The 15,014-nt window shown below is 35.9% G+C and overlaps 1 protein-coding gene across 2 annotated transcripts in view; it reads left to right on the forward strand.

Moving 5' to 3' along the window:
• LOC114668258 (upstream stimulatory factor 2-like) overlaps positions 1 to 14,752 on the forward strand; it is a 72,704-nt gene extending 57,952 nt beyond the window's left edge. For both annotated transcript variants that reach the window (XM_028823936.2, XM_028823937.2), the window contains exons 6-10: positions 3,199 to 3,286; positions 7,608 to 7,666; positions 9,850 to 9,944; positions 10,698 to 10,826; positions 10,936 to 14,752. In XM_028823936.2, coding sequence (XP_028679769.1) covers positions 3,199 to 3,286; positions 7,608 to 7,666; positions 9,850 to 9,944; positions 10,698 to 10,826; positions 10,936 to 11,025 — 461 coding nt within the window. In that variant the 3' untranslated portion in view covers positions 11,026 to 14,752. The remainder of the gene's footprint in view (positions 1 to 3,198; positions 3,287 to 7,607; positions 7,667 to 9,849; positions 9,945 to 10,697; positions 10,827 to 10,935) is intronic.
• Positions 14,753 to 15,014: the final 262 nt, after the last annotated feature.

The following is a 15,014-nucleotide window of genomic DNA, read 5'->3' on the forward strand; positions in this document are numbered from 1 at the left end:
CCATTCTCATCCCTACCACCTTTGCCGTTACTTCCCCTACCTCTCCATATCTCATCTCATTCTCGAGGTAGATATCTAGAGGGTATCATCGCTACCACCTTCACCGTCACTTCCTCAACCTCTTCATATCTTAAATCATTCTTGAGGCAGATTGAACACTTAAGTACCAGCTTAAGTAAAAAATTAAGAAAACATACTAAGTAATTGCAACACAAAAACTGACTTAATCAGTTTTAATTAACGCAAGAAGATGCCGACGGAAGAAGAGAAGAAGCGGGCTCTAGAGTGGAGAAAACAACAGCTGCTTAGGAAGCGGCAAGCGCATCAACCTCTGAGCAAACGAATGCTAAACGTACAGAGAGAGTATGAAAACTATAAGTCAAGTGTATTCACTGTACGTTATCGTGCAGTCCGCCGTTACTGGTATATATAAACATCTACGGGTGGAAGTTTATGTGTCTGTCCGGCCCAGAAGTGAGAAGTGGAGTCGGGCTAAGGGCTCCACCTCCTAGGAAACGGAAAACTCTCTTAGCCGCTCATAACTCTAGTGGGACCAGCATGTCAGCAAACCGAAACCTCAGAAGAAAGACAAAGTCGCTTAGCTGCTAACATCGGCAAAACCGTATCCCTTTTACTTTTCCTCCCACTGCTAATGCACAGGCGATGCCAGCATGTTGGCAATCACCTGACATCTCTGCATTTCAGTTTTTTGTTTCCTGACAATTTTCAATAGTTTCTAGGACCCCGGGCTTTTTACAGCACAGGCTAACACAGCTCGTTCAAAAAGCTTCTGCACTTTCTTTTTTTTTTTTAAACTCTATTAAGAATTTCAAAAACAAATGACATCACTTTTCTTTATAGTCCCGTTCATTTGAGATGCAATTTTCCCAGCGTTGTACCAGCTTTTTAATGCCCAATTACTATCCCTCCCGCCTTCACCGTTCACAATGAAAATATAAAAGTACGGAAACATTTTGAACATCCCTCATATTTGGTATATCAGGATGCATTTAGCTAATCAAGAAAAGTGCTCTCAGATTAAAAAATAAAAATCTGAACGTGTTGGTTTAATCTTTGGTGTGTTGTAGCAAAAGTCAAAGACCGTTTTTGCTCAGTACAGCTTGCATACTTTATTGTGGCAGAATTAGAAGTATATCATATGTCTGAACCCTTTGAACAATTGTCTTGCTGTACCAGTGGCACTATAAAGGAGTGCATTAAAGGTTAAATATTTCTATTTTCTGAATATCCTGTGATAAAGACAGTCTTTTATGCATCTGTGAAATATGTTCAGAGTTAATAAATTAAGGAGAAGCATGATGCTTGTGAACTGCTGTTGATGGCTTAAAAAATTCTTGCAGTATCTTGATTTTGATAATTATGTACAATTTTTTTCTTTCATATGAATAAAATGAGCCAAATAGTATTTTTAGGAATATGACAAAAACCAAGCCAGGCATATTTAAAGTTAAGTTTTGTATCGTCATACTTTGAAGTTACTAGTTTCCAATTGTGGCAAAAATTAATCTGCCTCTGAAAGTTTTCTTAATCATTTTTGAAAAAGATGTCCCCACTTCTTTGTTTGCAGTGACTGACAGATTTTATTTTTTTTTCTCCAGCCGTCTGGAGTTTTTTTGTTTTTTCTGTCCTCCCTGGCCATCGGGCCTTACTCTTATTCTATGTTAATTAGTGTTGTCTTAATTTTAATTCTTTCTTTGTCTTTTTTTCATCATGTAAACACTTTGAGCCACATTATTTGTATGAAAATGTGCTATATAAATAAATGTTGTTGGAGTTTAGCTTGTATGTTAATAGTTTCTTCTCATGCCCTTATCGTAATGCTTAGATTAGATACAAACAACCCAATTCAAAACATGATAATGAAACAACATGCCAATTCCAAGCTATCACTTAAAGAATTGAGGCACCAGTGCTAAACAATATCATTAAAGTTAATTTAACTAAAGCTGCCCAGTTGGTCCTTCTGGTCTGGATTGCTTCTTTCAGTTTAATTTTGGAAAAATTTTAAAATGTATTTAAAACTCAATGACTGTTAATGGCTGGATTGGCTTTCCCGTCAATAACACAACGAGTAGTACAGTGGGACAAAGCCGTATCACCCCAAAACTTGTTTATATTTTCAAGTTGTATCGGTAAATCCCACTGTCTACAGCAAAGGAGTTCATTTTCAGTAGGCCTCAACATTTTGTGTATTCCGTGTACAGCCTGACGTTCTACTGAGGCTCCAGACATTTCTGTAATTCTTTGCTTTTTCTCATCTGTTGCAGCATCTCATCTTCATAGTTGGATATATTAGTGGTATGACGTGAGAACTTGTATGTCTAATTCCTCAGAAAATATAAAATTTCACGAGAAAAAAAGTACGGCTTGACTGACTGAATTTCCATCAAATATGATTGTAACTATAGCATTTATGAAGCTAGACAGTACTGGCAATATTATTAATATATATTAATTATATATTTTCATTCACAACTTAAACAATTATTTCTTCCAATAAATTGCTTTTGAATGTTTATTTTGTTTTTCCTGCATTGGACTGGTGCCCGATCCAGAGTTGATTCCTGCCTTGCATCCAGTGCTGCCAGGATAGGCTCCAGTCCCTCCCCCCCAACCCTCTGACCCTGAATTAGATTAAGAGGATTTCAGAATGTTATTTTGTTTTATGCCTAATACTATCACCATAATTTGTCTTGTCATTCACAATATCTCCAGTTACAGTAGTTTTTAGGAATGCTCAAATTAATTGACAAAATGTTTCTTTTAAAATTGAATGTTCAGGCATGACCTTTTCTGCCTGCTTCCAAGTTTAATCTGATAACTTCCAACTGTAATTATACTTTTTGTCCTCATATTTCCACTTGGCCATTATCTAAAGTTATCTTGGAAGCAAGAGTAATTACAAAGCTCTGCTGTTGCATTGAAAAGAGCACATTGTGTAATACAAAGTAGCTAAATGGAGATAAACGATGTAAGTAGCACGTGTAAGTGTAGAATTGTGAGCTGAATATTTATACCATTATCTTTGTGAGTCGATAAAATTGTCTGATAACCAGCAAGATGGAGAGAGAAAATTCATTCAGTAAATAGCATGATATTAAGATTACAGACTTAATAATTGCTTTCCTTAATATCCTAATTTTTGTGTGTTAATTCTGTCATATCTTCTTCTCACAGGGCAATTCTACGTGATGATGACACCGCCAGATGTTCTACAGTCTGGCACACAGAGGACCATTGCACCCAGAACGCACCCCTATTCTCCGTAAGATGTTTTAACTCTTACCTCAAATGCTTTTATGCCAAGTAGTATGATTTTAAAAAGCGATAGGTTATAAGCAACTCTGATATGCCTGTTATTTCCATGTTTTATGTGAACTATTAGTCACCCATTATAGCTGGGTGGTGGTGTGGCACTTTGGGTAAGCTTCCTCCTCATAGAACCAGCATACTGGGCTTGAATCATATGCTGTTTGCGTGTAGTTTACATGTGTAGGTTTTTCTCTGGGTGCTCTGGTTTTCCTTTCACATGTACAAAGATGTGAACTTTAGGTTAATTAAATTCCACATTGACCCTTTTTGAAAGCGAGATTGTGTGCACTTGTATGAGTGAGCCCTACGATGGACAGTATATTTTTTTTACAGGGTTGTTTCCATCCTTGATAGGCCTAGAAAAGGTTCCAGGACCCGGTGACTCTGAATTGGATTAAGCATGTTTGAGAATGTGTTCTTTTATGTTACCCTAACATAATTAGAAGTTGATTTGTGCATGTAAATATTCCATTAACATTTCTCTTTTGCTTCTTTTATCCAATTTTAATTTGCATTTTACTTGGTAAAAGTAGAGTGCATTACTTTCAATGTCTATGGGGCAAAATATATTTTTCTACTTTTTTTTTAAGGTTGGCTTTCTAATGCAGCTTCTGTTACTATTTGGAAATAACATGTAGCATGACGCATTACCAATATACTTGTTTCTTCTTCACTGTAATATCTGTAGCTCTTTCGTTATTATTATTTTTTTTTTTTGTTGAAAAGATACATTTTCTATTTCCTTTCATACCTCCATTTAATGAATCCCCTCATCGTGGCATACTTAAATTGCACACTCCTATTCCCTCAGAACTTGCCTATGATTGCATTCAGCCTCATACATCCTTGACAAGTGACAGGGCCAAAGTGCCCTGCATCTGTGTAAACACAAAAAGAATGCACAACCTGCACATTGACAAGTGTCTTAAGCAACTCTATACAGCACTCTAAGGTTGAGGAATCCATTTTGTCACTCTCTATATATTTCAATTTTTAATTATTCATCCATCTTAATAGCTTTCCTTGGAACGTAAATACTTGGTATTGGTGTGCCTGATTTTACTGTGTTTTTGTATGCACCATTATCTCTCTATATCTCTATCTCTCTATTGCTGTCTCTAACTATTATATACCGCTTTTCCTATCTATCTATCTGTCTGTCTGTCATATAGTACCCTTCACATCTGTCTGTCTATAAAATATTTTTTTTTCCCTTCTGTTCTGTTACTGGCAAACTGTTCATTAACCGAAAGAAGCAGAATGTTTGTTGCAGCAGATTCCTTTCTTAATGTTTGATAGGCTGCACACACAGAATTAGTGGTGAAACACAATTGAATCAACTTAAAAATGTGAACTGTGGTATGCAAAAAGAAACTGTAGGCACCCTGTATATACAATACAACACAACTATGAGCCCCATATCTAGATACTGTATATAGGTGTCATACTGTGCCCTCTCCTACAGACAGACAGAGTACAGTGAGTGTATTCTGTGTTCCCTATCCTTGAGATATCCATTCATCCATTTGCTAACCTGCATATACGGTTCAGAAGTAATCTGAGTCTAAAGTGGGCATGGGCCCTGGAAAGAGCACTACAAAACTGAGGGCACAGTCCACACACACACACACACACACGCGCGCGTGTCTTCACACTCACAGAGAGGTGTAACGCAAAACACGAGTTCAAAGAGGAGAACCCAAGCAAACATGGTGAGAAAATGTAGACTCCCAGTAGACCATGCCCAGGCCAGGGTTCAAATGTAAGACTCCAGAGCTGTGAAGAAGCAGTGTTAACTACTGCCGTGTTTAGCTAAAACAGACATAACAGAATACAAAACCAAAACAAGTTTGTGGGGATAAATTTGAATAGTTATTATAATTAATTACAGGGCATTTTTTTCTCTCTGTAGTCACCTAGCAAGTTAACTTCAGTGTTATGTTTTGCATTAAGGGTTTTACCTTTCTGTAGATTTTTAATCAAAAGGTAGTAGGGCAGGTGGTGTATTCACAGTGTTCCTTGACACCTCTATTTAGGTTATAATTCTTCATAAGTGTAATAGTTTGAGTAACTGAAACATTAATTTTTTTTTTTAAGTTTGCCCTGTATGAAATCTCACTTTTATTCTAATTTTAGAGTGTCAGAATATGCCAGGATTCCTAAGGCCCATGTGAGTTTTTGAGAGGATGCTAAAGACTTAACATATGTCCCATATCTTTTGATTTTGTTTAATTTTTTTGTCCTAATTGTAAATGATTTACATAATAAGAAGATCTTCATGTTTGGTTGAACTAAAAAGCTAAATCCTAATATTTACCAACAAAGGAAAACTATTAGGATAAAATCTGCATAGCTTTTGTTTTATAAGTGATTTTTATCTTCAGTGACATGATAGGGCAGCTTTTGAGTCACATTTCCACTTCTGTCAAGAAGTTTGCCCTGTGCTGTTTCTTAAATTTACTATTTTTTTCTTTGTCTTAAATAATTTATGCTTCACCCATATTTTTTTTGTTAAAAAGTGGAGTTCACATTTTCTATGCCCTAGAGGATTTTGCAAAACTTTGCTTTAAGTTCATAATAAAGGTTTTGGTAACACTTTACATTAAGTGTCCATAATTACACTGTAACTACTAGGTAATTACCTGTATAAGTACAGTGTAACTACGAGTTATTACTCCGTACTTACTGTGTAATGCAAAGTAACACTATAGTTAATTATTCGGTTTTCATTGTTATTCCACAGTTTATATAATTACAATGTAACAATTTATCACTGATCCAAAAACAAGTGTACTTACATAGTTACATTGTATCTGTACTTTCAAAATGTAATAAAAACATCAGGGTATGTAATTACAACTATGTAACAGATGTTCCATGGTCTGGAGAATTGTATTGGAGAATTGCAGTGATAACTGCATAGGTTTTTGATGATATTTCAAGATCTTTTTTAAATGGTGAAAACACCTTTGCACAATGGTTAACACTTTTGCTTCATGGATCCATTATCCTGAGATGGAATTCTGTCTGGAGATATGTGTGTAAAATTTGTACGTTCTACCCATGTCTCCCTATGTCTTCTTCATGGGTTTTACTGCCACATCCCATGGACATGTAGGTTGGGTTACGTGGCCATATATGTGAGAGAGTGAGTGCTGGTATGTTTGTCAGTGGGCCCTGCAATGGGATGGCTCCCCATCCTGGGCTGTTTCCTGCCTTGTGCCCGGTGATGCTTGGAATGGCTCTGCGACCCTGTGTACCTTGATTTGAATGATGCAAGTTTAGCAGTATTATGTTAGTGATGGGTATAATAATTCAATTCAATTCTCCATTACAACTGCCTATACCATGGAACATCTGTTACATAGTTGTAGTTACATACCCTGATGTTTTTATTACATTTTGAAAGTATAGATACAATGGAACTATGTAAGTACACGTTTTTGGATCAGTGATAAATTGTTACATTGTAATTATATAAACTGTGGAATAACAATGACAACTGAGTAATGAACTATAGCGTTACTTTGTATTACACAGTAAGTATGGAGTAATAACTTGTAGTTACACTGTACTTATACAGGTAAATTACATAGTAGTTACAGTGTAATTATGGACACTTAATGTAAGTTTCTTTTGTAAAGAGAGTAATTCCCTTTTAAGCAAACCTGAGTTAGCTATACCTTTGGACAGCAGAGTCAACCTTTTGTTTGGTCTTCTCAGAAGATAAGCTTATTTTATTAGGATTGTGTGTGTCATATATTATAATTTCAGTTACTGTAAATGTAAAAGTTGAAATCAAGGCAAATCATGTCATATCTTTTCTATCTTGTAATTCATTATTCTTGCCATTGTTATTAAAGTGAGAAGTACAAGAATCATTTTAGATGTATAGACTTTTGATATGTGTTTTATAAAAAAAAATAAGCACCGTAACCTGAATATTTAAACCCAAAATGTTTTATTTTTTCTACATAAATCACACACGCAATCTTAAATAAACTTACATTGGAGCCCCTTTTGCTCAGATGACTAATAGTAACAACAATACATTGATGTTCAAAATAGGGTGAAAATAATAATAATAATTATTATTATTATTAAAAAGGTGAAAAGAATAATTATTCATTAAGGCATTGTCTTTTAAACAAAAAGTTACACAATATTAAATGAAAAACACATTATTAATGTACTTTAGTCCTCAATAAGAAGCAATCTTCCACATCTTGTATTACAAGCTCATTAGGTTGACTTTTTCTTTTATCTCTTTACAGGAAGATGGACGGCCCAAGAACACCTAGAGATGAAAGGAGGAGAGCACAACACAATGAAGGCGAGTACAGCTTTTTCTTGTATTTCAGTGACACTCCGGATATATGTGTTAATTAAAATACATTTGAAATATTTTGCTTCTGTTATTTATATGTGGACAAATTGACAAAGATAAAAGCACACAGACATGTGTAATTGTGTAGTAAATAGCATGTCTGAATACATTCTCTCTAATGCCATCCAACATAGCCAAATGAATCCGATCTTTAATGAAAGCCAAAGAGAACTAAAAATCAAATTTGGTAAGATGTTAAAAATGCTAGTAGGGATAGTCCGAGGGAAAGCATTAAGCTAACTGATTTAAAAGTACATAATAAACAAAGCTTGCTCTTCCTTGGGCCTTTCTTTTCAAACAGTTGCTATATTTGGCTGGTGAAACCTTAACCCTAACCCACCCAAGAAAAAACTGATTTTCCCAACTTAACTGTCCACTGTTGCTCACTTGCATTCATTCTCTCTCTCTCTCATTTTACATCTTTTTTTTTTCCTGCCTCTTTGCTGGTTATAACGTTATTGAAATGATCCATTTTATTCTAGAATCGATTATTTTATGGACAGAGGTTTTTGCTTCTGAGATGTGCAAAAAACAGACTTGTGAAATTTCTGAACCATTAGCCCAAAGGATCATCAGATGGCTTAGAGGACTGTTGTAGCTCTTCACCTCTGGACAGACTTTAAAGAACTAAGCTTCCAACCCAGCACCTGTGGTGTTCATTTGTGTATTTTTTTTTTTTAAGTAGCCATTAGGGTTTAACTTTAATACAAGCCAACTTGGAGTAATTACCCAGATGCAACTGTTCTCTGTGGCTTATCTTTTTTGTTGTTAGTACCTTTGGATTTTCTTCCAGACAACTTATACTATGTGCAGGATATCCCTGGCGATCCTCCTTTACCCAAACTAGTGTGCAAAGGTGTCTCCTAATTGGAAAAATGTGAGCTCTCTCTCTCTTCTCTCCAAGGTTGTCTTTAACCCTCTTGCTTTAGCAGCTGCTTACCAAGTGATAAGTGAAGAGGAACTTCTAATTCTCTTGCTGTGTTTACTTGTTTTTAAAAGAAGTACTATCTCAAAGCAAACAAAAATACCTGGAAAGTTGATATCATTTCCCTTTTTGCACTTTTATGAACAGAAATCTATTTATTAACTTGTAAATGGTCTAGGCCTGGGGTGGCGAACTGCAGGCCTCGAGTGCCGCAGTGGCTGCAGGTTTTCTTTCTTACCATCTTCTTAATTAGTGACCAGTTTTTGCTGCTGATTACTTCTTTTAATTAACTTGACTCAGACCCCATAGTTGTTTCTTTTTCTTTAATTAGCAGACAAACAATAATGAGACACAAAACAAGCCACCACATGATCAGCTCCCCTGTGCCCATTACACAATATCTGAAATTAAAGAGAGGTGATGGTCTTGGTAAGGTTGATCTCTCCGGTCACCAAAACATTTTGATGATGCTCTTAGAAAGAACAGAAAAACAACAGTTTTTGAAATGTGTGCTGTGGCAGAATGAGAGCAGCAACAAGCCATGGAATTAAATAACGAGTTTAATTAACAGCAAGAATTGGCTTCTCATTAAGAAAGTGATTGGAGTGAAATTGGTTGGAGTTTGAAGCCCCAGTTTAGCTGGTCATCTGTTAGCTCGTTTCGCATCTCATGTCTGCTTGGCTGTCATTTCATGAAGAAAGGAATCAATTCAGAGGGCTGGACTCTTCTAACGGGGCTTTTAAAGTGATGGGGGAAAAAGTTAATTAGCAGTGAAAACTGGTCACTGATTAGGAAAAGGGTTAGAATGAAAACCTGTAGCCAATGCGGCACTCCAGGCCTGGAGTTCGCCACCCCTGGTCTAGGCACATGTCATTTCTGCATCATTACTATGCGTGATCCCATATTTATAATCTCAGAATATTTTTGGGATGCTCAAAGTTGTCGTGTATAAAGCATGTGTAAAGCACTTAAGCAAATAATAACTGACTTAGTCTTTCTTCTGTTTAATTGAGATGTATGCATAAAGTTACAGATTACATACAGTACAACTTTTGCCCCCCACCCCGACTTCATCATTATCCTTTTAGCGATGAATGTTTACATTATTTTATAGGGAAAATATATACTGTGTTAGGAGCCTGAACTTCAGAAAATAATATTTAATGATGTTTTTATTATCCCTCCACCTTGGAATCTTTTGTAGTTGAAAGACGACGGAGAGACAAAATAAACAATTGGATTGTGACATTGTCTAAGATCATTCCAGAATGCAACACTGACAACAGCAAGACTGGAGCTGTAAGAATTTATTCCTCAATTTTTTTTCTATATAGGTTGCATTGACTCCATTTGTTTTATGAAGATGTGCCCATTTAAATAAAAATAAATTAAAATGCAGCAGGATATACACTTGGTTAATGTTTATGCTAAAAATTCTGTAAAGACATTTGCATTGAAGAGCATGGTGCATAGTGATATACTGTAAACATATCATTTGTTCTGCTCTTAATGTGTGTATTCTTCCTTTTGCATTTTCTGTACTCCATTTACCTACTGTGCTCATTATTTACTTAACAGGAACTGCGGTATTACCTCTGCTTTAATCATAAATGCAGTAAGTGAGTGCAGCCTAGTTAATTAAAGTAAACCTGCCAGTAAATATTAAAAAAAAAAAAAATCTTTCAGTCTTTCTTGAAATTTTAATCTCTGTATGCTAAATACTTAATATAATTTAAATGGCAGGTCAAAAAAGTACAATTTTATGATTAAATCCTTCACATATGTTTACTATCTGTACAATATGTTGCATAGTACTTATAAAACTATTTCATCTGTATGTCCTTATTTTGTATGAGGTATGTAAAATCTTACCTTTTAATTAATTTTCCTCTGAAAATAATCAAGCTATATCCACCCATCTTTAAATTTACTTCTCTAGTGTTATTTTTTTATTTTTTAAGAGAAGGGCAAAGACAGCAGCCAGGAGCAAGGGTACCCCAGCTTTACTAAAATATCAGCATAATACTGAAAATGAACATGTTTTGGTTTCAGAGTAAAGGAGGTATCCTGTCCAAGGCATGTGACTACATTAGGGAGCTGAGACAAACCAACCAGAGACTCCAGGAAAGCTTCAAGGAAGTGGAAAGAGTCCAGGTGGACAATGAGCTCCTCAGGCAACAGGTGCAGCATCAGTGAATAAGTGGTGACAAGTGTTCATTTTCTGTTTTTTGGCCCTGTACATTTCTGTCCTCCTAATGTTTGCTTTTTCTCTTTCATTTGTGGATCACAGATAGAAGAAATGAAAAATGAAAATGCACTTCTCCGAGCTCAGCTACAGCAGCATGGAATTGAAGTAGTGGGAGAGTCTGCTGGACAATAACTATCAACAGGTCAAGGAGGAAATGACGCGCTGAGATCCGCCCCACTCCCTTTATGCTGCGTGAAGTCTCTAACACCACGTATTTCAAGAGGAGATAAAAGAGAGGAGAGAGAAATAAAAGGCCCCAAATTCCAGTGTCATTAACCTTTCATTCAGAAAGTGATATCTGAAGCTGACTTTAAATATTTGGATTATGGGTGGTGCTGTTGGCAAAGAAATCTGATTGATGTACTTGGTGAGTGTAGGTTGGAGCAATTTTTTGTCCCAAATCAGTTAAATGCTGTTAAGACGGCCCCATCCTAGTGGTTGGATGTTTACTATAAATTACAATATTTGAATGTAGGTTGCAGCATTATACGTGGGGCTGCAGCATTGTCACTATACAACCAATGAAGGAGATGTTGTGGTTGAAGAAGTACAATTGGCTAGTCTTCCTAGTGCAAATTTTCTGCAAGAATATATTGATGCAGAGGTTAAAGGCTAAAGTTAAAGCCCACCCCCAAGTGGATTTTACCTCTTTAGTAAAGTTTAACTGGTGCTCTTCGTCATGAAACCAGAACAAGATGGTCTGCAGTGTTATGTAGGGTTTTTAATATCACATTTAAGAAATGGAATGGAATGGCTGGTGCTTGATTGGAATCAAAAGCCATAATAGTAAAGATGAAGTGAAGGTTGAAAAGGAGCATTGTACGTGCTTTAAAAAAAAGTACATCAGTTTAGAGCTTTACGTGAATGACGATGAGGATAAAGTAACAACGTCATTTTTGCAAAGAGGAAGTTGCCAGACTGATAAAGTGAACAATGTGCCTCACAAGCAGATCGGTGACCCTTTCTGCCTCTTTCTTGCTCGCTTTTCTATGTGTACAGAATGATTAATTATAAGTTTTATATTTATGGTATTATGTTGTTGTAGATATTTGTGGATGTAGAAAAGTGCAGAAATTCAAACCTTGCCGCGCCATCAGCAAAAATTTTTATTTTGTCCATTTTCTTTTCTAGACACCGTAAATCACCAGAAATCATTCTAGCAGTAAATATAATCATGTTGATATATAAAAAACGGCAAATTAAAACAATAAAGTGTATTTGCTGCTGCAACATTTGATGATGTGTAGCACTGCATGCAGCACTTTTCATGTCCACTGTTGTAAATTGAGCCAGTTGTGAGGGTTTTGGATAATGTGTAGAATTAGTCATGTTTCGATGTATATCTGTGTCTTTCATTACATTTTGTACATAGTTACAAAACAAAATAACCGAAGTGTGAATAGTTGAGTCTGAGTGATCCTAAGAACATCTTTGTACAGAATCCCCAAATATAAGATGAACAATAAACCAGCCATTCCTTTGGTAGTCAATGAAAGCCTTAAAACTGACACAGAGATGCATGTCTTAAGGGCAACAGTTGGTCACAAACACTGCAGACATCTATCTTCTATTTCCCTTTCAGTTCATTTTATGTTACGTTATGTTTTCTTGTGCACAAATATAGTGAATATTTACAAAGAAGAAATACCTTTTCCACCAAACCCCAACCCTCTGGCCCACCTTTCATCAGCTTCATCATTATAACAAACGTACTGAGTTTTAATGTGATCTGTGTTAGTAGTGAGTGTGTAACATTACAAAATCAAGTTAACATATAAAGATTTTAAAGTTTATGTTTGAAGAGACTTACATTTACCTTGGGCAACATTAATAACCCGGTTGGCTCATGGAAACCCAGCAGCTTGCTTGAAGAGAAAACTAACATTAAATGAAGACCTTAAGGATGCATAGAAAGTAACAGATCAATATTCAAAGGAGTAGACTTGTGACAAATGTTGTCAGACTGGGATTTAATAGGAAAAGTAAATTGATGAAGGGAAAGCGTTCTGTTGTAGCTTTCGAATAAAACGGAGGCAAGACTAACTTCAAATTAAGTAAGATAAGGTTTTGGAGCAAAATGTCCGGTCAAAGGCTTCACTTTATATAGCAGCTTTAGTGGAAAGTAAGTTTGCTACACATTTAAAAGATTTGTTTTTGTTACTATGGGTTTAGGTATGACACTTCAGATTTTTTTTCAATTTTCACATTGTAGTTAAAGGCTTTTATTTAGTTTTACAAATATCACAAGGTGTTATAATGAGTGGCATTTGGAAGGCGTTTTGGTAATAATGTGGGATTCTGTTTGAAGTTGCATTTCAAGAGCACTTTTTCTTTAGTGAGGTGGAGAAAGGATTGTGTGTGTGTGTGTGTGTGACATTTTCTGCTGATGTTTCAAATGGTACCAAACATGCGATATAACTTTAAAACTAGACACTTTATATATAATTAAAGCTTTTTTTTTTATTGTTAGACTTCATCAATAATGGTACATTTTTGCAAACGGTGTATCAAATGTGATCATCTTAATTTATTCCTGTTAACATGTACCACTGTGAAAGGCCGTATGTGATTCAGTGATTTACACTGGGCGTGCATCCTCCTGACATTCATCACTTTCTGCTGTAGTAGAAGCAACGGCGTACATTCAGGTTTGTCTGTTTTGGAAAATGTTTAGAGAGTTTTTGGCTTTGTGAAATGTCCAGACTAACAAGTTTCTGTTTGTCTATATTCCGTTTAAAATCCCCAACTTGTATGACTAAAGGGAAATAAAAATTGAAAAGGTATTCAGTAGGTTTCTTTTCATGCTGACCCCTGCATAATTATTTAGAAATGTTCTGCACAACCTGTGCGCACACACAGTATGATGATAAGGTGTATGAGCCTCGTGTAATCTGGTATTTTGAACATCAGCAGGTGCTTCCAAAAAGGTGAAGAAATTAGCAAGGCACAGATTATTTAATGCACTTCAAGGTCCATCTTTTATCTAATGAACGGTTTTATTTCTTGAATCTCATGTGACAGAGGCAGTGGTCTCCAAATCAGAGGAAGTCATCGCCGCGAACAGTGGAATTAAAAAACGGGGCTTGTGGCAGTGTTGAGGTGCGATTCTACTTCACTTAACATCATTTGAGTTTATTGTGAAATGATGCTCTTACTGAGCCCTAGAAAATGTTCAGCCCTCTAGGATTTCAATGGTAACAGCATCACCCTGTCCTTTATCTGCCAACTGGAGTTCATTTTTATACTTGCAGCTTTTTCACTCGAGTCAAAGGAAGGCCATGTTTTTTGTGGCCTGTGGTGTGTATATATAATGCATTCAAACAGGATCTCGTGAAGGACAGAGAATGAACATGCATCTGTGAAACGAAATGGCTGGACTCATTCATTTGAGAGGATGGATATTTTCCAATTTGCCATCTCCATTTTTGCTTTCTCAAACTATTTACCGGACTTCTTACATTGTAGTATAGCTGTGACAGCTGAACAGTGTATAAAGGAGCTGAAATATTTTAGACTTTCTGAGGAAGGTGGGGGCGAGGGAAAGAATATAAAAGCAAAAATTGCAGTTTGATTTATTTTTGTTTTTCCTACATCTTGGAGCCCCTTTTAGTAATATTAGCATGATACGACTAACCCACGGCTAAGGACTTTGATAAAAACAAAACGGCCAATTGTGAACCATCCCCTTTTTTCCTAAACAAGTAAGTAACAGCAGTAGCAGCCAATGCTAGAGGCAGAAATAATGTGGAGACATTCGGCCCAAACCATTGGTTGTTTACAGCTAAGAGCCAATCACATTGTGGTTTTTTTTTTTTTTTTTTTTGTATCATTGCAAAATAAACAATGGCTAATTTCTTTGTCTGCTGTCAGTCTGTTACTGATTTCTTGCCAATGTATGTTTCCTTAAGGGGAAAAGTGTAAAATTTGAAATTGTGTGTGTATACATATGTATATTTTTGTATTATGATTTGTGGTGAATTGCACTGTTTTTCCTTTTTTAGAGGTAAATTCAACCGGTTTTACGGCATAAAAGATGGTAGCTAGTATTGCAAACTGTAGTCTTGAGATTTTTCGAGCAAAGGAACACCAATGTTTCAAGGTAAGATATACGGATGTAAGGT

The sequence above is a fragment of the Erpetoichthys calabaricus genome, chromosome 17 (assembly GCF_900747795.2).
Source record: "Erpetoichthys calabaricus chromosome 17, fErpCal1.3, whole genome shotgun sequence".
Taxonomy (NCBI): domain Eukaryota; kingdom Metazoa; phylum Chordata; class Cladistia; order Polypteriformes; family Polypteridae; genus Erpetoichthys; species Erpetoichthys calabaricus.